The sequence below is a fragment of the Rutilus rutilus genome, assembly GCF_951802725.1.
Source record: "Rutilus rutilus genome assembly, chromosome: 12".
Taxonomy (NCBI): Eukaryota; Metazoa; Chordata; class Actinopteri; order Cypriniformes; family Leuciscidae; genus Rutilus; species Rutilus rutilus.
The window spans coordinates 27887886-27911703 of record NC_140217.1 but is presented as its reverse complement, the minus strand read 5'-3'; the positions used below and the strand labels follow the sequence as shown (position 1 = coordinate 27911703).

At 35.9% G+C, this 23818-nt stretch overlaps 1 protein-coding gene across 6 annotated transcripts in view; it reads right to left on the bottom strand.

Annotated features, from left to right (window-relative positions):
- Nucleotides 1-23818, bottom strand: part of lrp8 (low density lipoprotein receptor-related protein 8, apolipoprotein e receptor) — a 153934-nt gene that overhangs the window by 55171 nt on the left and 74945 nt on the right. For all 6 annotated transcript variants that reach the window (XM_084426309.1, XM_084426310.1, XM_084426306.1 and 3 more), the window contains exon 4: nucleotides 1561-1689. In XM_084426309.1, the coding sequence (XP_084282435.1) occupies nucleotides 1561-1689 (129 nt within the window). The remainder of the gene's footprint in view (nucleotides 1-1560; nucleotides 1690-23818) is intronic.

Sequence of the window (23818 nt, the reverse complement as noted above, 5' to 3'; positions counted from 1 at the left end):
AGAAAAGCAGTATGTTTGCCGTCGAGGATGAGATTTCAGTTCTTTTTTTTATATTGTCACTGTAATACATATTTTGATTAGATAACCATCAAGTGTTCTAAAATAGAGGCAAAAAAGTGTGAAAAGGTATACATATAATAGCCTATACATATGTGTCTAATTTCAATGCTATGGCTTTGGCGTAGACATTTAAAGATGGCCATCTTTAAGCATGACTGTTTGGATTTATATCAAATTGAAACACTTTACAGTAAGAGTCCATTTATAACATTAACTAAGGTTGATGAAAGTATTGTTCATTGTTAATTTCCACATTTACTAATACATTTTTACATTTTAAAGAAACATTAGTTAATCCACAATGAACTAACATGAATGATCAAGGTATATATAACATATTAATATTTATACTTTGTTTACACTTAAAAAGTACAGTACATTTTTATGGTTCAGTACAGTTTTCCGATTTTTGCAATAAAGTTAGCACTATTTTATTTGTTATGTTTGTTTTCATTCACTATCCATTTAAAAAAAAAACTACTGATTGATTAATGTTGGTTGATTAATCGGTTATCGGCCAGGGCGGTCCAATCTAGCGATATCATTATCGGTAAAATCCACTATCAGTCGACCTCTAGTGAAGTGGCACACATGCAATTTTTACATTTGAACTGACAATGAACTGACAATAAAACAACATATGGACAGCTTCTAATGAAATAAACATTCATGGGGGATGGGAATGCAAAAACAGTAATATAGACAATATTACACTAATAGTAATAATCAACAGGTGATTTAGTATGCGGTACAGGAAATATTAGCCATACTAAACAAGCCAGCAAATTCGCAGCTGCTCTGCAGTGGATTTATCACAGTGGAAACAGAGTTAAAATGCCGAGTTAACTTTTATCTATGACCCTTTCAGATGTACATCAGTAGTTTGTTATAATAATAAAGATCCTGAAGGACTTTAAAAGGCCAAATGTATAATACATAATCTCTCCATAAAAGAGGTAGTTGGAGAATCAATGCTTGTATAGATTGCATGGCAAAGAGCAAAGCAAAATCAATATTTGTTTATTATAATATAATATTAAATTGAAATACCTGTATTTGGCAGCCAGATTATTGTGTGTGTGTGTGTGTGTGTGTGTGGAAGGAAGAGAGGGAAAGTGTGTGTGTAAGCAGAATTGCTATTTTGCTATTTTATTTATAGCCACAACACATATAATACTCACTCTCACCCACTGTGATAGTCTATCAATGCAAGAAGAACCAACTGTTGGGGGTCTGAAACTAAAAATTGGGGCTCCTTTTTAAAGATCCAGAGCATTCTGTAATATCTATCCTACACATCAGGAGGACATAATGAAAAGACTGTCACTTACGATAACATCAAACATCTGTTAGCTTCTGTACTTCCCTCACACATCACTACCAACACTCCACTCCATTAAGTTCACACACATACCACACTGAAGTCTGACTATGCATTATCCAGACAGGAGCTATTTTTAGCAATTTTCTCCTCCTTTCTCTCTCCCTCCCAGGACTTACCTGCAGCACACTGCTCCTCATCTGCTCCATTTTCACAGTCCCTTTCACCATCACAGCGCCATGACAAAGACACACACTTGCTTGTTGAGCCACCACAGTCAAACTTCTCTGGTGGACATGTCTGCCGACCTACGAGAGGAGGCAACAAAAACAGATGTTTAAGGATGAAATATGAACTAATGTTAAAAAGCAATGTAGCTCCTGGATGCTGATTGGTTAATAGTACGGGTTTAACGTATCATAGTTGACCCTTGATCCGTACAGACCATGCCCGACAGGGTATTCAAGTCTTGCATCACTCTGAAGGGGTTAATTCTGCAATAACATCCAGCTGGATGTACATTATCCCGCTTATAACACGGCTACTTGCCACATAAGTAAATAATTAGACACAAAATATTGACTTGAGTTGACATAGTTTAGGTCTTTTAACGCAAAGCTTCCGCAAAGAAAGCAGTTGCTAGCCAGCGGCAAGTTCAAACTAGATAGACATTTAAAGGAGACGATACAGTCTTACCACTTATTACACGGCATTTCTCCACATAAATAATTATGGCGATAAGACACACTGATTTGAGATGAAACTGATTTGTTTTAAAAATGTACCTGTTTTTTATCTTATAATCCATTACCGTGTACAAAACAATCGTTGCAAAATGGCAGCAACTGCATTTGTATAAAACAAGTCAGCAATACAGAAGACATTATTAAATAATTGTAAACAAAATATTGATGAGTTTTAATATTTCATTAGCTCACCAAACGCAATACTTCTGCGAAGAAAGCAGTTGCTAGCAAGCAGCAAGTTCAAACTAGACAGACATTTAAGGGATACGATACAGTATCCTAGCAAAACGTTCCTAGTAATTGTAAAGCACTTCAGTTTTTACCAGTTGTTATAGGGGAAAACATCCCGCTGGATGGCGTAATTGACCAATCAGAATCAAGTATTCCACATAGTCGTGTAATAACAAACATGAATCTTATTGTCATATTGTTAACGAAAACTGAATCTCACTGAAAATCAAGTTTTCACACAGCATTCTCAAGACAGTGCCATAAATTATACATCTCTACTGGGAACCCAACTACAAATCAATAGCAGCCAGACTGATTTCTCTCCCTCCCATTCTTCACAGTCTTTTGAGTAATTTTCAGTGTTTAAAAGAAGATATATGAAGACCTTTTCACTCTCTCTGACACCTCAAATCTGTGTCTGCAGCCCATTGTTGCCTGAACCCTATCTATAATCATAAGAGTGAATGGCATGTCTCTTGCTGGACTCTGCTATTGTATAGCCTTCTCTGAAGAAATGGGAAAAAGACAACTGTGAATCTCATTTGAGATATCTCTTCATCTGCACATGGCCATTGTGGCTCTGCAAATTGAGGCCCATTCCTCATCTATGGGAGCCATATTGGATTTGAGACTGACAGAAAAAAAAAAGGTCCTATTTAAGGCCAGAGCTTAACCCTACACCGCAAGGCTTGTTGGTGTGTGACTAGGGAAATGTATGAAACAGAGCGCGTTTGTTTGAAAAGCGCTTTTATGTGAGTGTGTATGTTTTTGGCTTTGTCAGCATGTGTCTGAATAAACTGAATGACCCATTCTAACTGTCTGGCTGACTGCTACAGATAGCACAACCTCCTGGGAAACGCAGTCTGTCTTATCTCCTCTCTCTCCTCCCTAACCCTGAAAACTACTGTGCCCACAGGGCTTTCCATTCACTGCCCTGGTTCCTGCTTGTTCACACAGCAAAATACTCACAGTGGTTTGGAAACAGCACTGCACCAATGTAAAATAAAGCAACACTGGGAATATCTTAATTATTTTAAGTAAGGAATAATTGACTCTGGGCCGTTGAATTATTAGAAAAAGTACCTCGGGTGTGCATTATTCTCCTAATAATTCAACAGCCCGGAGTCAATTATTCTGCTTATACTACGGTTACCACACCACAAAACATTGTTCAGATGATGTATTTCAAGACATTTGTCAGGTTTTTGTCCTTAAAATGCTCGTGTATGATTAATTTCTTACGCATCTAATCCCAAGCCTCCGTTGCTAATTCCAAAACATCATTGTAGAGCTAGTAACGGAGGTTTCAGCCACTGATAGAGAGCGAGATTTAGCCTATGTGAATTAAATGAGTCTGTGCGTCTCTCTCAACAGTGTTGTTCAACAGCAGCGTCTCTACTAATAGCGAAACTGTAAGTTTATCTGCTCCAAAAACAGGGCCATTATTACCTCGCTAGTGAGACATTTATAGAGCTTTTAAGTTGTTAAACTATTTTAAAATCATCAGAGCAGCGCTGATAACACGTTTCTGTGCGAATGTGTGTCCGTAGTTATGTGTGTTTATTTAAAGGGGTGGTATAATGCCCTTTTCACAAGATGTAAAATAAATCTCTGATGTCCCCAGAGAGTGTGTGTGAAGTTCTAGCTCAAAATACCGCACAGATATTGTTAAAGTTGTCACTTTTTGAGTGTTAGCAAAAACGCACCGTTTTGTGTCTGGCCCTTTAAATGCAAATATGCTGCTGCTCCCGACACAGAGGGCGGGGTTTCAAGAGCTTGTGTGTTAGCAGCCCCGATTACCTCACGCAGACACACACTAAAATGACAGAAACTGTTCTGCCTTTTATGTTTAAACGGAGTCAGACAAAGATGGAGAGACTCAAGAAGAAGTGACAACACGTAGAATGCAATATGACGTCTCTGAATGGTTAGTATGGTTAGTTGATGAATTTATGTTGCTGATGTGGAGTTAACTATCTTCAATTAGCATATTCTGTCATGATAATCTATAAATCGCTCGTATAGGAACTGTTGTGAGATGCACACAGAGTGACTTTCTATTGCATGTGAAAAGACGGATGCTACAGTTTGAGCTGACTCACAAATGTGCTCGACTACAGCAACTCTTCCTTTTCTCAACATGGGTTTATGTAAATTTTAGGGTTGGTGATGTCACTAACCCTGGAGGAATGTCATGTAGTCCCTTACCAGCCATTTGTTGTAGTCCTTAAAAACGATTTCTTTAAAAGCAAATATCTCCCTTTGCTTTGAACTGATTGATTTGAATGCTTTGAATGATTTGCTTGGTCAGTGTCATTGTGGGTTTTGGCTATTATGCTGTAAGGACATTTGAAATTATTGAAATAATTTGGCGAAGTGATATGGAACTATAATGTGGTTAAGATCTGCCTGGAACTACTTTAGCCAAACGTTCGTCAAGCAATCAGAAGTATACGTAGTATAGTGCACGTTAATGTGCTCATTACACTTCCTAAAAACTGTCATTAGGGTAGTTTCATGATCAGGGTTTATGACAGCATTAAGACAAAGCCGTTTTAACAGCATCTCTCATTTAAACTCCTGTAGAAAAAAAAACAATGTTGCAAACATTCACTTCAATCAGTTCAGAACAATCAGAACAAAATCAGTTCAAACTGTGATTCAATTCGATCAATCAATTCATGGCGCAGCAATGCAATTATTTGTTTGCATCACTCAAACACATATTCTTGTACATCTTTGTGAGGATATTCATTGACACAATACAATCAACTAGCTTCTGCCCTAACTGTACCCATCACAACTAAGTGAAACCCTTACCCTAACCTTTTCCACTGGTTTTTCAGATAAGGTTATAATTAGGTTAAAGGTTTAACCTAACTATAACCTTATCCCCAAAACCAAGTCTTGAGCGTCAAACAGGCCTTTAAAGGGGTCTCAGAAAGTGTCCTCACTTTACTCTCTTTGTCCTCACTCTCATGGTCTAATACTCAAACCAGTCTTAACAAAGATGGTTGTACAAAGACACACGTTTGTGGTACTGTAAGTACAATTTCTTTTTAAAGAAATTAATACTTTTATTTATTGGGGATACATTAAACTGATCTAAAGTGACATTTATAATGTTACAAAAATATATTTTAAATAAAAGCTGTTCTTTTGAGCTTTATATTGAAAGTAAGACAGTTTCCACAAAAAACAGTAAGTAGCACAACTGCTTTCAACATTGTTGATAATAAAGAAATGTTTCATGAGCAGCATATTAGAATGATTTATGAAGGATCACGTGTCACTGAAGACTAGAGTAATTGATGCTGAAAATTCTGCTTTGCCGTGACAGGTTAAGGATAAATTACATTTTAAAATATATAAAAATAGTGAACAGTTATGTAACAAATACTGTTATAAAAGTGGTTGATGTAGTAGTAGAGTGGGTGCATTTAGAGTCAGAATATTTGCAATCTTGCAAAACAGATCACTTGTTCACTTCTTCGCATATTCAAAGAGTTTTAGCACATTGGCAGCATTAATCATCCGTTTAAGAATACACAGTTCAAAAAAATTATACAATTATAACCACCACCACCAAATAACTACCTAAAGACTCTGATTGTTCTTCAATTCAGTGAGCCATCAAAACAACACCCACACTGCTCTGTTAGATGAATGGTTAGTGGATGTAACTAGAAAAGAGATGAACTCAACACATTCTCACAGGCAGTACAAGCCAGAGGTCAGCTCAGACACAAAAGATGAGTTCAGACTGATGCATTCCCTGACGATTAGAGACGCTCTCACACAACCATGCAAGGCCTGTGGCCCTAAACTCAAAGAATAATAGTAAACTGACTGACAGTGGGATAAACTAAAATAACAAAGCACATATTCATACAGTCAATGTCAAGCTTAATTTGCTGAGCAAAGCTGAGGTCTCAGGGCACAAATTCATGCGTTTATTTCTCATAAAGACAAAATAAGAAAGAGCTCCACTCAGTTAAACTCATCCTGACTGCAATGCAATTCCTCATGGGAAAATGAAGTTATGGAAGAACCACAGGGAGCGGATGAGATTACATTAACATATTTACCTAATAATGTAAATCATTTTCTTGGTGCGGGTGTAACGTGGTTAATCTAAGCCGGGCAAATGAAATTTCTCAGATACGCATCAGTACGCTCAAAGAAATAATCATTAGCTTTGCACAAACCACATTATATTATTAGGGAGGCAGTTTCAGTCAATAACGTCCGAGTGATGAGTTTCACAGTCAACTAAATTCAGTCGTTTCTGTGAGTGGTGAGAATAATATGTGTCTAAGTGGGCACTGAAACGGCTTCCATTACTCCCTCCTCATTTACCTAACTGCCTCAGTTTGCATAAGCCTATATAGCTAAAAGTATCTGGACACTCCCCAAAATTAAAGGTTTGTCTATTCCAGCTACATCCATATCTAATAAGGTTATAAAATCAAGTGTGAAGTCTCTCTCTCAGTCTAACATTTTATAGTTCTATAGATCTTTCTGTCCATAAACATCAATGTTTTAAAAACTATTTTATTTTCCAAATGTGACTTTGCCAACATTCAAGGTTTGTCCTGACAAACGTCGCTTTTCTAGGTAAATATATGCAGTGATATATTCAGTAATATGCATAATCCTTCAAAAGTTTAGGGTAAGTTCAGTAAGTTTAAAAATAAATAAATAAATAAATATTCAGCAAGAATGCATAAAATTGATCAGAAGTGAAGAAAAACCTATTTCAAATAAATGCTGTTCTTTTCCAAATATCCATCAAAGAATTCAGTTAAAAACTATTCCAGTTTCCACAAGAAATATTAATCAGCACAACCGGTTTCAACATTTGACAGTAAGAGGAACTTAAGACTGGAGTAATCGCTGCTGAAAATTCAGCTTTGCCATCATATGAATAAATTACATTTTAAAATATATTAAAAGAGAAAACTAAATTACTAAACTATATTACTGATTTTACTGTATTTGTGATCAAATAAATGCAGCCTTGGTGAGCATTAGAGAATTATAAAAAATATATACCAACCCCAAACTTTTGAACGACTGTGTGAATTTCTCTGGATTTTAATTCATTTTAATTCCACTTAGATTTTCAATTGGGATTCCTGTTTGCTACATCAATTCAAATGACTGAACTGGAATTTTAAAGGCATTCTTAATCCACTTCTGAATGGCAAACAACCCTGTTTAGCTGAACTCTGTTAAACGCTTTTGGGATGAATTAGAATGCTGACTGCCAGCCAGACACCGTCATGTAAATTCTGTGCCTGAACTTACCTTCTCTGCATCAGTACTAATAGCACTGAAACTTATTAAGATGTGTGGCTGGTGGGGAGGAATTTGTGTAAGTTAGCTATAAAGTTAAGTTTTATTAGTCCTTGGGAAGGTCATTCTTAATCAGAGTATGAGCCTCCAGGACTTTCGATGGATATATCTTTATCACAAATGCTGACGGCTGCACACTCACACGCTGAACAACAAGAAGAGGCAGCTCTATCGATGTGCTTATCGACAGCTTTCTGGAGAACCCTTTTGATCCACAGATACAGCTCTTTCCAGTAGTCAAGGCCAGCAGCATTTTGAACCGCAATCCAAGTTTTAAGTCCAATCAAAACATTCATTAACCATTCAAATTAATGTCTACAATTTTGCATAGTTAACACATTCAGTTTCATTTTAAAATAAGAAAACCAGATACTAATCCTTTGTGTAATTATTAGGTTAAGCAATTTGTGTGAAAGCCACTTGTAGTATAAAAATGCAACAGTGACCTCACTCAAACACACAAAACTGAATATGTAAAGTATTTGCTGCTGTTTGCATTTTTCTTGAAGATATTTCACTTCTTGAGTTTTTATTTAAGTTAAGGCGAGAGGTGAATAGGGTAAAAATTGTAACTAGCAGATATCACCATGAAACTTTCCCAGTTGATTACCTACATTAAGATGAGAAAAAAATGTATTACAAGTTTTCTGTAATTTAATGTTTAAATATGCACATCAGGCAATATCTAATCAAATATGCACTAATTTGCATATATTTAAAAAAACGATATCTGAGTATTGGATAAAGCCAGGTTAAAATTTATTTTTTCATTGTGTTCACATATTAGATGGGAAAAAAATTACAGAGGGATTTATGGATATCTACTTTTGTTATCCTGTAAATCAGAAAATACTGTCAATAGCCTTAAAAAAAATTATTTTCGCCATGTTTTTGGGAATAAAATGTTATATAAATCAGGCTAGGAATAATATATTTACAAATCCCTCAGTAAATGTCTTCATAATATAACTAGGTACAAGTCTGGAAAGTTTTGTGTATATAGGTGCTACTGAAGTGGAGATTTCGGACTTGGGAAAAGTCCGAAAAGTCTCTTGGGAAAAGAGAAAAGTCATTTTGAGAAAACGGGCTTTAAAGATTTTTCATCAGCCAATGAGATTGCGCATTCAGCCCTTTTACTTTCACGATTGGTTGCTGATAAAAAGGAAATGACCATATTTGGATCCGACAGGATTGTACAGAAGAGAGAGAGCTTCCTAACGGTGCATGTGATGACAGGCTGACGGCAGAGATTGCGGAGCAGCATGTTGATTAAGAACGCAAACTTTTGTTGAATTTATGAGAAATCTACAGACGCAAACAGACAAAGTGTAATAAAATAAAGACCTAAATGTGTATTTCGGACTTTTTTTCAACACAAGTCTGAAAGAAGACATGTTATTGAAGACAAATATCCAAAAATCTCAAAATTGACCAGTAAAAAAAAAAACGATGTTTTTGCCTGCCGTGTCTCGCCTTAAATTATATTTCACCATAAGGAATGACAACTTGCGCGCTTCAGCTACAATCGGTTTCAGTAAGCACCAAATAATTTGATCACTTTTTAGAAATCACACAAATTAGAATGTTAAAGGGATACTTCACCTCTGGGAAGATGAATGTGTATTTAAAATAGGTCATTTAAGTAGAAGAAATGTGAAGAAATTTTTGAATTTGGAGCTTTCTAGACTGAGAAAAGCCAGAAAATGTATTTTTGGCTTATGTGGATGAAAGACAACAACTCCCAGAATGCACTTGCTTCGCTGCCTTAGGAGGCCACGCCTACCGGTAAGAGTGCGCAGTTGTTGAAAACAACAAAGCTAGCCTACGTGATGAGTTTGCGAGGGATAGAGATCGTCCAAAATGTCCGGGATTCGGCTTTTGCGTTCTACAGTCGCCATTCATCATGTTTACTGTGGCGAGCAGGACGAGGCTGACGGCCGCGGGAGAACGGCGCGAGGCCGGTGGCGAGATTACTGAGACGCGCCGGGTCTCGCATCTCTCACGGAGGAGCGGGAATTTTTCTTAGCAATGGTAAAACGCACATCAACCGATCACTTGTTTAGCGTTCATGTAAACACTACATTCAAATTCACCAATCGGAATGAATTCAGTTAGATTGAAAGGTGTGCATGTAAACAAGGAATAGCGACCGCAGAAAGCAAAAGCTGAATCCCGGACATTTTGAACGATCAAGTCCGGGAAAAGGAGGATGGTTACTTACTCAGCTTTCTCCTACTATTCAGCTTTCTCCACAGAACAAGAGCTTGCTAGCTTAGCTTCCAAAGAAAGGCTGACTGTGTGTACATTCTGTGAGTGAGATCCCACCCTGTATGGGCGGGCTGAAAACATGCGGAACAACGCCATCTACTGGCTGTAGTCTTTAGCCTCTGGCCAGAAAATCCTCCGATGACGCAAAATGACGATTTTTGCGTCATCGGAGGATTTTTTCCAGACAAAAAATACATAAATCTCTTGTCTCAGGGTCATATGAGGGTGGAAAGCATGGTAATTCGAAAATACTACAGGTTTTCTACTAATACAAAGCTTAATGCTAAATCCTGAAGTAACCCTTTAAGTTGAATAATATGTTAACGGAATAGTTCACCCAAATATTAAAATTGTGTCATAATTTACTAACTCTCATGTCATTTCAAAACCACTTTGGTTAATATATTTGTAAAGGTCCCGTATTGTCAAAACTGAAATTTCCAGGCTTTTTTCATGATAACAGAGGTCTAGGGGCTACCATGCAAGTTTCAAAACAGTGAATCCACAGACAAATGCACACAGCCTGCATAAAGTAGCTGTGCCTTTTCACGAGCCGTTGTGACTTCCGTATAAATGTGATGTCAGAACTACTCAGTCACCGCCTTCAGTCACCACCCCGAGCACTGCCCACTGTCAGGAAACTACATCATTGCACAGGCTTCCGAACAACATTAATATAAGAGAACAGTGGCTAATGTTTATTTATTCAGAAACGCCACAGCAATTTAGTTCGACCTTAACCGTCTGTTCTGCATATTTCACAAGTGACTGCTTCGTCAATCAGGCACAGTTCAATGCCGTTTTTCAAAGAAGCTACTCCTCAAAGATGCTGCAGTCCCTACAGTTCATAGTTTTACAAGTTGCAGCATATGTTCTCGCGTTCTGTGGGCATCCTTGCACATTTACCACAAGTACACCTTTTATAGAAAAAAGTAACATTGTAAAAGAAATTGTAGCACGTCAACTTACTGTATCAATAGGAAAGCAATAGTTACAGAGCTTCATCCGGTGTCTGTCTGCTAACGTTACATATTATAAAGCAGTTAAGTGTTGCAAAATCAGTGTATAACTAGCTATTAACGTAAATATTTTGGAGTTTAAATCAAATTTGACATAAAAAAAGTGAGTTTGTTTACAGACAGTTTAACATATAAGGCCGGATTACATTTCCCTCAGCAATGTCCATCATTACGGGTGTTTTATTTACCTTACTTGTGAGCATCACCAAGCCACAGCAGGCTAAAGCATACACGACCCTAGTTACCTGTGGTTGGCCTGGACGTGCGTCACTCATAAAACAGGCAAATCAGAAGAGAGGCTCATGAATATTAATTAGAAAGGCCAAAATCGACCTGTTCTTAGCAGAGCTCCTGAGAAAGGAGCTGTAAAAATATATTGGGATGGTTTTTGGTACTTATACCACAAATATATATTCTTAAGGACATCAAAACCTAAAATGAAACTTTAGAAAGGTGTACAATATGGGACCTTTAATGAAACCAGAGAGGTTTCGGTGCCTCCATTGAAAGTCCAGGTAACCAAAACTTAAAGCCATAAATCCATATAAATAAAGTGGTATAATCCTACTATTGTCAAAGGATACAATCAAATCTAATTTAGACTTTTATCCACATATAAACACACATATGTTTGCCTATATTAAATTTGTTCATCATATAAAGCGATTTTATCTATTCGACTTGGTTAAACCACTTGATTCATTTGGATTCTTTTTAAGGGTTTCGTAAAAAAAATAATAAAAAATCTTCATTTGTGTTTCAAAGATTAACTAAAGTCTTATGGGTTTGCATGGGTGAGTAAATGATGAAATTTGTCATGTTTGGGTAAACTATTCCTTTAACGACACTAAAAACAAATCAGTGTTAAACAAAATGAATGAAATTGCATGTGTTAAACTAATATTGAGAGCCCTAGTTGCTAGTAAACAGAGGTCAGTGAAACCTCTCAATCGACAGTGCCACACACAAAGCCTGAATAACTGATCACAGTGGGGAATCTTAACTGTCTTACTCTATTGATTCACTTTTATCCATTTTATTGACACATTTGCCACTAAACAAGGAAACATACTGATTTATGTTACAAACGTGCACTTTAACAACTTGACGCAGATGATTGAATGTGTGTGTGGTTATGTGGGTATAATGCTCGGCTCAGTTTTGACCTGAATCCATCTAAAACCCAAACGTGTTGATCCCATTAGGAGGAACACTGGGATCTATTCTGCATTCAGTGGGGATGGACTACTATAATCTAAGGGTGCCTGTACTATATGCTAATGTGATTTTGATTAACTGCCTCGCTAATGTCCCTTCACTGAGAGATGGGGACGGGGGGAGAAACTTAAGAGTTTATCATGGTGAAACCTCCCAGTCATATTTAGCTCTTTTACGGCATGAGGAAGCCTGATTAATTCTGATGTCCTAACCTGTTACCTGACAGGAAATTGCTTTGCTAATCAATTTGTCTGGTGACTCTTTTACATTTGAAGAGGGACTGAACGGAGCTAAGGGGAGGACCTACACATTTGTTAAATACTATACAAACTGTAGATAATCCCAGCATGCACTGCAATCCTTGTGAAAAAGAAGTACACTTTATCACTTTTTTAAAAAGAGCACTTATGAAAATGATATACTTCAAAAGAATACACCTGTGTGAACTGGATAATGTTCCTGGACACTTAAATGACATTTTCTTGCCCACTAGTAGGACTTAAGTACATCTTTATATGTAAATGCATAAATATTTCTTGTCATAGAAATATGGTTAAAGTGTACAGCCGAATGTACTGACAAGCATTTATGGTAAACTAAAATATACTTGAATGTAATTTCTTTTGAAACTTGTATGTCAGGTATTTAAAATATATTTGCAATGATGAAGATGCAATTTAGGATTAAATATCACAACAGTTAAAATGATAATCAAGTACCTCACATGTGCTAAGTGTTAGTCAACACAACAAAATAAGTGTACTTTAAAACATGATTAAAATATTATTAAAATATAAGGAATTAAAATGTAAAACTTTTAATTTGACTACTACAAAGTGCATTTTTTAAAAGTGTACTTAAATGTGTGAAGAAACAGTCATGAAAGTGAACTCTTTAAGAACACTTAAGTGGTCTTTAAAGTCCCTGTAAAGGCAATTCTGGAAAAAAATCTAAACACATTATAAATGTTAGAAATGTATTGCTAAAACACATTACAAAGACTGTGAACTGTGAAGTACTGAATTGTGGAGTTAGACCGTTAAACAGTTTTTCACCATTGCTGTGTTCTAGATTTTTTGGGCGGGGCTAAAACAGGGGCTCGATGACGCACTGGAGCCACTGAGGCTGGCCCCGCCCCTATCAGTTCGCCGCTTGCGAGTTACTGTCAGTACTATTTACTACAGCCTACAGTTTGCTAGCTAGCTATGCCTTCGTCACGGAAATGCTTATTACCTGGATGCGATCACTTACAAAACACTTACGAAAATGGATCATATCAAGAAGAGGTGGATTCATTTTGTGAAGAGCCACCTTGATGGAGAGCTGAGGATCACCACCAACACCCTGTAGTGATCATTTTACACAGGATAGTTTTATAAACTTCCGTCAGAGACAGCTGGGATTCACTGATAATCCACTGTTACTGGTAAATGGGGCCGAACCGACTATCTCCCGCCTCGGCCTTCATCCTCTCATCCCGCCGACAACTGGTGCCATCATCGGCAGTGCGTGCCCGCGAGTCAACTTTCCCGTGAGTGGGCGTGGTTTCAGCGCAGCCAGCGGACACGCCCCCAGCGTTTGAGAGCAGAGAATACTGCTAATTTTTTCACAAAGGAACATATTCATTGCATTCAATACAAAATTTTTGTTAGCTAATTAAAAAAAAATAATGGACAAGTTCACCTAATATGAGTTTGTTTTATGCATTTTTGCTCTTATTAGAGTATTCTGTCATTAGCTTAGCAACATAGCTACCTTTTGTGTGCTGTGTGTTTCTGCCTGTAAAGAGCCATATTGGCCATTTCAGCCATAGCCTGAAATCATGTCAAAAATAAATAATATGAAAACAAATAAAGAAAAGAATTTGAGCACATATTGGAGATTCAATCCATAGCAAATTACTGGGCAATCAAACATTCATAAAGTATACCAGATCTCAAAGTCATGCTTATGAACAACATAAATAAATGTGATATGTAAAAAAAAAAAAAAATCTATAAACAAGATTTTCTACCCTGAGCAGTACATCAGAGTGAGAGAAAATAATTAAAACAAGCTGAAAACTGGCCTGGACTCACAGCTAAGCTATAGTAATATGTCTCCATAGTGCTTTGCACCAATTAAGCTAATAACACCAAATCAATACACACTCAATACAATTTAGGTGCGGGGAAAAATACTTCTGATGTCATGAGCAGCGATCCTTCAGACAGAAGTGAAAATGGCACAAAAAAAATAAATACTTTGACAACAATACACTGTTAGAAAAATCTGTAGAAATTACAGTATTACTGGCAGCTACTTGCCAGTAACTTACTTTAGATTTAAATGTATGTTATTTACTGGCAACAGTTTGTTCAAAGTTAAATGAACATTAAACATTAACAAGTCTTTATCGTTACAGAATAAAACTAAAATAACAGCCTCATGCAAAGCATTCTGGGAACCAAAATCTGAAGGAAAAAAACAGAAAAAGGTTGATGAAGATTTCTGGTTCCCAGAATGCTTTGCATTAGATTGTTATTTTATAATTTTATTCTGTAAAGACAAAGACTTGTTAATGTTTAATGTTCATTTAACTTTGAACAAACTGTTGCCAGTAAATAACATAAATTTAAATCTACAGTAAGTTACTGGCAAACAGCTGCATAACTACAGCAAATGTTTTACAGTGTACACAACTAAGCATATTGCACAGCTTTAAATTATTAGTGTGGTATTTTAATTAACTAATCCGTTTATTATTTAATTACTTTTTTGGCCCAAAGTGATAAAGTGAGCAATTGATTAAATTACATCATCAATTATTTCTGGAATGATATAAGAGTAATAAATTGAGATATAGAAAATGACAACGGCTACATTCATTCAGGCAGGGGAAGAAGATTAAAGTGGAAGGTGAATCCACTGTGTGAGTGTTCCATATTCCATTTGAGACGGCTGCTCTGTACAGCACGAGGAGAGAGCTGTCATTTATATCTATAAAACTCCCCTGTGTCTCCACTTCACTTCACCACTCAACCCATAAGGGAATAAATCTGATACAAATCAGAGTGAGATGGATAGAAACGGACAGAGATCAACAGAGCGTTGGGGGAAGATGAAGAAATATGGCAGAATGAAGGGATGAAAATGAAGACAACACAAGAAAGAGAGGGCAAGCACCACAGGCTTGTGACAGCAGGAACATTTGTTGGCAGGAAGGTTTTATCATTTTGATGGTAATATAATATAATCAGCAATGTATTAGAAACAATATCACCATACAATCTCACTTGGAGGAGGAAATTATAGGATGGTACATTACCGCTGAAATAAACACCATCATCATTTCTTCAGAAAAAAAGATATAACCGTGTCAACAAAAATATTAAGCGGCACAATTTTAAATGTTAATGTTAAATGTTAATAATATATAAATATATATAAATATTATAATTCTTGAGCACCAAATTAGCAAATTAGAATGATTTCTGAAGGATCAAGTGACACTAAAGACTTGAGTAATGACTGCTGAAAATTCAGCTTTGCCGTCACAGGAATAAATTATTATAAAATGCAGTAATTATAATAATTGTAAAATACAGTATATTAAAATTGAGTTTTTAAAATTATAATAATATTTCACAATATTACTGTTTTTACTGTATTTTTAAACAAATAAATTAAGCTTTGGTAAGCAAAACTTTCAAAAACTTTTTTTAAAGTACCATCCCTAAACTTAAAAAAATAGATCACAATAGATTACAGATTTGAAAAACTGAAAAACAGAACCATGGTATGACCATTAGGGATGCACCGATATATCGGCCAATTGTTTAAAAACAGCCGAAGGGGATGGAAAAACGTGTCTGACTGTTACTCATGCTGTACTGTGTGTGAGGAAAACGTTTCTTGTGTTGAATTTATTGCTGTTAAAGTTAACGTGACAATAACACATTAACAGTTTAAAAAATAGTGGCGTTAGTGGTTGTTCTCACACACATCGGTGCTGAAACATCTTATAAAAGTGAATTTTGCATAATCTGTCCCCTTTAATAAAATCAAACTATTGGTATTGGTATCAGTATCAGCAGATATCATTCTGAATAATCGGCTTGTGTTATCGGCGGAGAAACTTTGTATCGTACATCTCTAATTACCATCTGATGACATTACTGTACCATTGTACAACAAAATGCAGCAAAAAACAAAACAAAGAAAGATTCTGATAAAAAGGCGGATGGGCAGGGGTGCCTCCAGACAAATGAAGTGTGTCACATGCCAACAAATGCTAACAAAGCCTGTGCTGTTAGCAGACGTGCTGATCCGGCACAAATAGCAGGCTAAAACACATGCACAGGCAGAACCACATTTACAGCTTCATTAGTCTGTGGTCAGACACTTAAAGGGATAGTTCACCCAAAAATGTATTCTGTCATCATTTACAGATAATTTACAGATAATAAGTTGTTCCAAAACTGTATGAATTTCGTTCTTCTACTGAACACAAAAGAAGATAAAGAATGTCCGTAACCAAACAGTGGATGGACCCCATTGACTTCCATAGTATTCCATACTATGGAAGTCAATGGGACACATCAACTGTTTGGTTACCCATATTCTTCAAAATATATTCTTTAGTGTTCAGCAGAAGAAAAAAACATTAATTTAGGTTTGGAACAACTTGAGGTTGAGTAAATGATCCTTTAAAACTATCCTTTTAAACACACACACACTCTACCCCAAACATGCACCAGGGTACTACAAATATGCAATGTGCCTGGGACAGACTGGGAGGGTTTATGCTACTAACACACACTGGCCAGCGATCTAACAACACAGCACATTGTGAGCGCCCATCTTTGTCTGTGTGCACACACATAAGTACATCCTAAATTGATGTCTAGGGCAAACACATGACAGGAATCCTATAAGCTGTAAATCGATAGTCTCGGTCTTGCTTTAATTACACATTCTCTGGCTCTCAAGCGGGTCTCTACAGATTTGGCCCACTGGAGGTAATCTTAACAATGAGAGGGGAAATACAGTGGATTATTGCACTGGGGGGGTTTCTGAACAAGCTGACATTTAAACGACACATTTAAAAGAAATTAGAAATCATACCAGCAGTGGAAAAAAAACTAGGGAAATTAGCAAAGGAAATAGCACAGTGCCCTATGGATGTGCTCAATAATTCATGACTAAATATTGCTTCAAGAGGGCAAAAACACTATTTAATATATTCTTACAAGCAAATAAAGGAGATCTGAATGCAAATCTCTATGGTTTTCCAAAATAATGTTTTTTTTCTTTTTTTTTCTGAATTCTCAAATTATTTTTTTAATGCTATGAGAGAACAAGAACTGTTTTTGGATTTAAAGAAACAACATTTCTGGATTTAAAGGGAAACCTTCAATAATCAAGTTTTCATAATTCATGTGGACTTGTTAAATTTGTGTTGCCCTTGTTTGAGCCTTCCAAACTGAAGAAGCTGTTTTTGAAGAAGATTTTTTGATTGTGATGTAGCAGCACTTCAAGCCACATGCGTGAAAAACAAATTAATCTTTCCTTTGTTGCAATCACGAAATTCACTCCCATGAATCAATAATGTGGCAGGCCAGTTTTAAAAGTCAAATGGCATCACTTCAAAAGTTTTGGCACTCAACTTGGCTTTATAACCTGGATGGTTTGTATGCATCGTCACTTCTGGCTTTATGTTCAGGTCAAGCGCTGCGGTTCACTCTTTGATGTCCAGCGTGCATCAAAGCATTTTATGAACCAAGCCAGACATAGAAGATTCCCAGCTATTGAAATCACAGCAAATGAACCCTGTTGTCTTGTGCCAGAGGGCATGTAAATAGGATTCCGAATTTGGGGCATCGCCAACGGATTCAGATTTATGGTGAGCAGATCCACAGATGTAGACAGTGGAGCATGAGATGGGCAAATCATGAAATGGGCAAATCTCTCCTTTACCAAAGAATTCATTAGAATTAAATCAATATTTGTTTTTTAGAGCCACAATTGTAATACTCTTCAAGGACACTACAGATAAAAATGGAAGTGAAAGTATTTTCACATTTTTAAAAAATTACACCCCGCACAAGACAAGAGTGTGTGGACTCAACAACAACAAAATTACACACAATTATGTATAGTCACATTTTATAAATGTATCAAAAAAAAGCTGAGGTAATGAAAGGGGCTGCCTCTTTAATAGCGCTAATTTGCTCCATGTGTTATGGAACATTTATCAGCCTGGGTCGCTCAGGTGAGGCATCCAGCTTGAAGGATCTTCTGCAACACTGATACTGACGTACACTATAAATGAAGGTAGCAGCTGCTTACGAAAGGCAGATCGCTTTAATTCGCCTGCAACACAGTGCTGCTTTTTCACAGACAAGAATGAAGAATGAGAAAGAGAAAAGGATAGACAAGAAGGAGAGTGGGAGTATGAGCACATTATTCTTGTCTTCACTTTTTCAGTCTTTAAAAAAAAATTGTTGTTTAGAATAATATTATGTACGGACGGACGGACGGACGGACGGACAGACAGATAGACAGATAGATGCATACATACATATATACATTATTAAATACACAATATTATATATATATATATATATATATGTATATATGTATATATATACATACATACATACATACATACATACACACATATACATATACATACATATATATATATATATATATACATACATACATACACATATATATATATATATATATATATATATATATATATATATATATTTTACAACATTGTGTAACGTTGGCTTTGGAGAACTGCCCTCAGACAAAGAAATTTCCCAGAAAATTCGATTCACATTTTTCTAATTTCGAGCCATACAAATTATCCATGTTATGTAAAACGGCTTAAATGTGCCTAGACGCATTAGTGTACAAAAATGGAATTAATGTATGGATACAATGAATGCAGCCACTATAGAGATTATTAAAGATATCATATATGTTTTTCTTTGTTTGCATTATTCATATATATATATATATATATATATATATATATATATATATATATATATATATATATATATATATATATATATATATATATATATATATATATATATATATATATATATATATATATATATATAAGCAAATAAATGTGAATATATAAATCAATAATGAAGCAAAAGAGTCAATTCTAGAATAGTTCACCCAAAAATGTAAATTAAGTCATAATTTCCTCACCCTGGTGTTGGTCTAATGCTGTATGGCCGGACCACACTTTTTTTTTTTTTTTACGTCCCGCTTGCACTCGTCAATATACTGGCAGTGAAAAGCAACTAGCATTAAGCTTTTTAAAAAAGACAAAAAAGTATCACAAATCTGTGAAAGGATTGTGATGATTAATTAACATAAATACTTAATTAGAATTGCATTTTAAGGTCATATTTTCCCCATTTTTAAATCTTGTTCTGTATGATGTGAGAATGAGTGAATATTGGTATTTTGCTCATATCCATTCCAAATTCCTATTATTAGAATAATTTTATATTCTTTTTAAGAGCTCACAATGTAATTTTGTGCCCTTATATGAATATGATGCAGTTTATGGGAACATGCTGGTATTTGATCCTATAGAAAAAAACTCCAATGCAACAACTCATCTGGGATCCAAAGAGTCAGATTATTCATCCAACAACGATCTTACATCAGAACCAGCACCATCATTATTCCAGAACACCTAGCAGTTTTATAATGTGAAATGTTTTCAGATATCAAATCATTGCATATCATACTATACACCAATCTATTTCCCACAAAGAAATCTAGCCACATACATCATAGTGACACCACACCATAGTGCTGATTCAATGGAAACCCTGTGCTATACAGTCATTAAGACCTAAAGAGACTTGAAATGGTGATCCGGACCTATGCTGAAGGCACTGATGGAGGATCAATACGGAACTGGTGAGATCAAAGGTCACTAATTATGGGTAAAAATGAAATTGATGGAATCACACAAAGGATGTTCAGAGAGCATTTTTACTAAGGCAGATGTCTCAGACTGATCTTTTTCTGCAGATTGTGTCCAGTGGGGCACAATTAAACACGCTATCCATCCATCATGTTGATCACTCCAGGAATGATTGGTGGAGTCCAACAGGCAAACATTGCAGATGTTTATTCTTTTGAGATTACATGGGAAGTTGACAGCTTCCTGTTCCTTCTGACCTCTGCTGGCTTTCGTAAACTTGTAAATGTGACATTATGTATGATCTTTCCCTACAAGACACACACATGCAAAGGACATTCAAACCCACAAATGCACTCAAGCCTGTCACGCTGACCATGAAATTAAGTACAGACCCTCAATATCCATGTTTCCATGCCTTTGGCCAATTAAACGTGCCTGCAGGGAATAAAGCTTCTTGACCCAATCCAAAAAGTCCTCTGCACAGTGTGAGCAGCCCACTTTAATGTCCCAGAGTGCTTCACAGCCAGTTACTGTCACTTTGACATGACCTGCTCTCATGAGACGCCTCAGTCTTTGATAGGTTTAGTTCAACACTAATTAGTCTGACAGTCTGGGAAAACAAACAAAAGCAATGCTGATTAGCTAATTATAAGGTATAAGAGAGTTCGAAGAGCTATTCTAATATGTAATTGCATCTTTGTTTTAGACAAAGTGAATTTCTAAATTGATTGCTGAATTAGTTTATTCCTCTATATTATAAGCCCTATTCAAACTGCCATGTTTCCTGACACATTTCAAGTGGAGTCAAGTGGATTTTGAATTCAGTGTATAAAAAAATTACAGAATTTGTATCTTTGAAAAATAAGTTGCGTTAATATTATGTATTAAAAAAAAGTTGTTAATCTAAAATGGCAGTAACCGCACATTCCAAAATAGTCCACATTGTCACACAAAAAAAAGTATATATAATTATAAATGAGTTACAAAACTATAAAAAAAATTATCCCTTTTTTAAAAAAAAATTTTTATACATACATATATAATTTACATATATATATAATTTACATATTAAAAAGTGCTGATTCTGGCCCATGTTTCCTGATTCTGGGCCATGCTTCCTGATCCAATCCTCATCTTTTCTGACCATTTCCTGTCCTTGCTATACTATCAATAAATAATTAAAAACAACCACTTGGCTCAACAGCTTCAACTTTTGTAGTCAGCAGTTGATTCCTGGTGCTTGAGCTCAGTTTGATAGTGAGAAAAATCAGCACTGATGGGCGCTAAATTAAAATGGCAGCACAAACCGCGTGACTAAGAAGCAATCGGGCTGCGCTGATGCCTCCGCTCTGGCAGCCGGGAATAGAGCGCGTGGCCGGGAGACTAGGGCTTGCTCTTGGGCAGCAGCAGTGCTCCTGGAGTGTGGCCACATGGGAAATTACTTCAGGGAACCGCTGCCTGAAGCATGAAATTGAACCCATCCGGTGCATCTGACTGGATCCCTCCATAATATTTAAAATAATTATGTAGGAAAACTCCAGAGCAAGGTTATAATAGGCCCAGGTCTTTGTTTCCTGGCTAAACTTGTCACTTATCAATATAAAAGCAACACTGATAAAGTCTTGCGAATTGATAATGGTAACCTACACAAAGACATTTTTATGCATAACAAATGAAATAACACTTATAAAGTGAGTTCATTCTGAGTATAAAAACACACTGAATAAATTGCTGATGCATATTGAGACTGATGAATAATGTGAAGAGTTTGTTGTTACATTTCTTAGGCTAATCTGAAAAGCTAAAAGGCAATGCACAATGAGGTCTGTGATTAAACCAATTCAATCATTAAGAACGAGTAAAATCCCATGTCATGCTGAAACATCTATATACGTGAATAAGAAGAAAACCTTATGCAGAAGATGGTAATTCTTTCAGTTTTGGTTTAATATTGTGGAGCATTATATTGTACATTATATTGTACAAATGTTTTGAAGACTACTAGTCTAAAATTGCATGCCAGGAGCTTATATTTTTCCAAGTTAAGTTACATTTTAACCCTTAAACGCATACCTTGGGTCTTTAGTGACTCGGGACGTCATTCAATACCCTCCTTATTAATTGTTTAAAGTTAGACATCAATCTTCTTAGTATTCATCAATCAATTCATTATAACAAAAAATTTTTTTTAAATGTAATAAAAAAAAATAAAAAAAAATTCTTATTAAGTGCAATTCACCTTTATTCCACAAGGTGACAATGTTTAGTACACAATGGTAAAGTGACGTTTCACTCATAGTTACCGCAGGCAGAAAACAAAAGAATAGGAAGTGTCATCTGCGAAACGCAATCAAATATTAGTGTCACTGTCACTTGATGGTGGATCTGGTGAAGAAACTGTCAGCGATCAAAATATAAATTTTGAAGATGTTGAAAATTATAGTTTAGAGAATACGTTTGAGATTGTGAATACGGGCCAGATGCTGAATGTACTGGGAAATGAGCTCTGACGAGGACAGTGATGATGGTATAACACATCTGCTCAAACTGAACACTTCCAAGCTCCAAAAGGTAACAAAATATGCTTTATTTGATTCTTCTGTAATTGTTACTCTAATATCAAAAGAGTTTTATATTATCGAGACAGGTAGAGATCCATCAGTGTTAGATAAAGATCTGGGTCGCTAAAGACCCGAATATGCAATAATGATTGGCAAAACATTCATGCATTTAAAGGTTAACAGAATCATCCAATTAAATCCAAAAGAATTTCATTAAATGGCTGATGCAGTAACTACTGGTTTTATAAGAATTCATTTTAGAAATGAATTATGCTGAAACAACAGATGTGTACGTTTAGGGATTTCCTACTGTATGACATTTAGAAGCTTACATAAGTGAAGGAATTGTATTCTTTTATTAAATAACTAACACTTATAGTTGAAGGAAGAACATTTATATGCATTTGAATACTGAATGCCCCTAACACTTGGGCCAGAATTACTGTTTGTCTGAAAATATAAAAAAGGAGAAACATAATTAGACAGGTATTTCCAACCTTATGATCGAGGTATCCAGATTTGCTTCTACCTAGTAACAAAGAATTATACATATGTAAAACCAATCAAGTTGGAGAAAATTAATGTAATGAATCATGTCATCTTTGGCACGTTCCTATTCTAAAAAAAATATTCTCTGAAATTAGACCTCCCGACCGTGATTAAAGCATATTGAAAGGCATTGTCTGGAGCCTGTCTGGCTACTGCTGCGCAAACACTAAAGATCTAAATCCCAAGTGATAGTGTTCATAGGGGGCGAGACGTTGTCCGACTCAAAGCAAGATGTCGCCAGTAGACGCGCTAGAGTTCGTAAGTGTCGATTAGGAGACGCTACACTTAGGTTAACTTAAGTCAGGTGGATAGGGGTATTTCTACCGCACATGCAAACATAGTCTTTTGTAGTTTCTCTTTCTTGCACAACAATGCAATTTCAATCTCAGGTGTTTTTTTTTGTTTTTTGTTTTTTAAGCACCTGATGCAACATCCACCTAATTTTCCTTAGTTTAAATCCAACAGGATTTGGTGGAGAAAAAAACACCAACCAATTTCTAAGGAAAAATGAATCAAATCAGACTCATGATCTTGTT